Source organism: Montipora capricornis, chromosome 1 (assembly GCF_036669925.1).
Source record: "Montipora capricornis isolate CH-2021 chromosome 1, ASM3666992v2, whole genome shotgun sequence".
Lineage (NCBI taxonomy): Eukaryota > Metazoa > Cnidaria > Anthozoa > Scleractinia > Acroporidae > Montipora > Montipora capricornis.
The window spans coordinates 50,731,227-50,733,726 of NC_090883.1; the positions used below are offsets into that span (position 1 = coordinate 50,731,227).

At 41.1% G+C, this 2,500-nt stretch overlaps 1 protein-coding gene across 2 annotated transcripts in view; it reads left to right on the forward strand.

Moving 5' to 3' along the window:
* LOC138054056 (uncharacterized) overlaps positions 1-2,500 on the forward strand; it is a 16,419-nt gene that overhangs the window by 4,574 nt on the left and 9,345 nt on the right. For both annotated transcript variants that reach the window (XM_068900569.1, XM_068900572.1), the window contains 2 exons: positions 511-618; positions 1,612-2,457. In XM_068900569.1, the coding sequence (XP_068756670.1) occupies positions 511-618; positions 1,612-2,457 (954 nt within the window). The remainder of the gene's footprint in view (positions 1-510; positions 619-1,611; positions 2,458-2,500) is intronic.

The window sequence follows — 2,500 nt, forward strand, 5'->3', positions numbered from 1 at the left end:
GGCAACCAGTTGGCTATTTACAAAGCATGGAAGGGTTGAATCCGGGACGGGACGGGATTTGAACTGGAACAACCGCGTCCAAACCCAACGCCCTGACCACTAGACCACGTCGCATCCCTAAAACAACTCACGTAATTATAAAACAAACTGTCAAATCAATAAATTTTAGTGGGGTATTTGCAACTCTTTTGTTATACAAAGGTACTTTAAAGTTTCTGCGTCCTGAACTGTAGACAGTCTATCCTGGTATAGAGACAATAATATTTCGTTTCTTTCTCCACTGATTCAAAAAAGTTTTCAGTCTTTCCATATGGCAAGAATATAGCCCGACGTTGCCCACTTAAGGATTCTATCAACGCTAAAGTGCCCTCAAGTCATTTCATAATAATAAATAATAATAATAATAATAATAAGAAACTAAATTAGTTGATCAATATATGCTAAAATGCCAAAATACGTAGCTCCAGGATAATTTTAAAGGCTTTCGAATCCGGATTTTTATCTCGACAGCATGCCTCGATAAAATTGAGCACTGCAAATCACTATATAAATCTGGAGTTTGCAAGACATCGCCTACGGCCATGCGAGAGCATTGCGCTAAGACCTGTAATCTTTGTGGTAAGTAATCACTTGATAAGGAATCGTGACAGGGGCACCCAACGACCAATTTGTTGTAAAATGTATTATTATACCCCAGTTAATGAAAATAAATGTTATTAAGGCATTTTCAGGTGTTTTTCAGTGTTGCTGGGAAAACATTATCTGTTCCTTTTTCCCAGCAAGACACACAAGAAATTTCCCAGCCAGCTAGATAAAATTGGTTGGTTTCCCAGCCAGCTGATAAATTTATTTCCCAGCCAGGAATTCCGCGCGCTTTCAAATCCCTCGATCCGAAACGACCAAACAAAAGCGTCGTCGTCGTTAGTCGTCCTCAGTCTTCAGAGTTTCTACAGCCAGCTCGGGTTGAAATGCTAGAAAAAGTCAGTAATTCCCAGGCAAAACCTCTATCAATAACAAAGTTTCCCTGCCAGCTCATCGAAACACCTGTATTTTTGCCAGCCAGCAAGATTCCTCTGGGGAACAGATAATGTGAGGAACAGATTCGTTGGGTGCCCGTGTCGTGACGGCTGAGCTCTAAGTTACAAAAATTTGGTTTTATCAACGGAGTTGATAATGTAAATTGGCCACCGTACAGAGATTCTAAAAGCTGACGTTTCGAGCGTTAGCCCTTGGATTCGCTCTGACGAAGGGCTAACGCTCGAAACGTCAGCATTTAGAATCTCTGTACGGTGGCCAATTTACATTATCAACTCCGTTGATAAAACCAAATCTTTGTATACTACTTCCCCACCGACGCAGCACCACAGTTTCTTTAGAAACTACCCCTTCATTCATGAGCTCTAAGTTAGTTTTTTAAATGATGCACTGGATTGGTGGACTGGCCGGGTTGGTGGATTAGTGACTGACTGACCGAAGGACTGGTTACTACGATCGTCAGTTCATTTGTGCGTCAATTCATTATTTTTTATCAGTCTTTCATTCCATCATATTCATTGTTGATATGGTTCATGACTTTCTTTACCGTAATTTATCCTTTATAATTTCTTCTAGAGGCTCGCATTGTCGCAAAACCTCAGATAAGCATTAACTTCAACCAAGGCATAAAGAAACTGGTGAAGAAATATCCAGCCGTTCTTGCACCTAAAGCGATAGCTCCACCCAAACCAGTAATTATAAAGCCATCTCCTCAAAACCCAAAAGTTGCGCAATCTTCGAGAAAGAATGGCTTACTGCGATATAGCGAGGAAGTTATTCCAGCGGACACAATCAAAATACTTCACTCCATTGAGCCTCTCCTAGCACAACAGACAAAAGGAATCATGAAATTTCATCAAAACGATTTGACCCCAGAAAATAAGAAAATCCGCGACGCTCAAAAACTGCTAGAATACGTCAAAGTTCTGCATCCTCCGAAAAAAATTGCATTCAATGCAGATAAACTCAGGAAAAAGTCAACGACTTTGAAACCGAAAACACATGCTAAGCAAGTAGATAAAGGCAAAAAAGTAGCAAAAGAAGGGGCCAAAACTAAAGACAAACCCAAATCCAAGCCCAGCACAAAAGCGGTCAAGTCGAAGGTTGTCAAGAAAGCACCGAAAAAGAAGCTGAAGGTCAAGGGTACGCCGCTGACCAGTTTATCAAAGACAGTCACCTACAAGAATCACAAATACAAGATAACACCAGTTGTGGACTGGGAAAGGATTTCTAAAATGTTGGAAAGTCTTGGTTATAAAGCAGTTCATATCGTTGGGGTGAAAGATAAGAAACTTCACGAGGATATCACAGAACATCTTAAGAATCACGGTGTCGACAAAGTACTAAAACACGACGGGAAAGGAAAAGCGGCTGCCGAAACGTTTGTGTCAGCAGTGCACAGAGAAAAATCTTGGCATAACGGTACGTTTGTCGTAAGCTATTGACCTTATTCGCGCACGGCGGC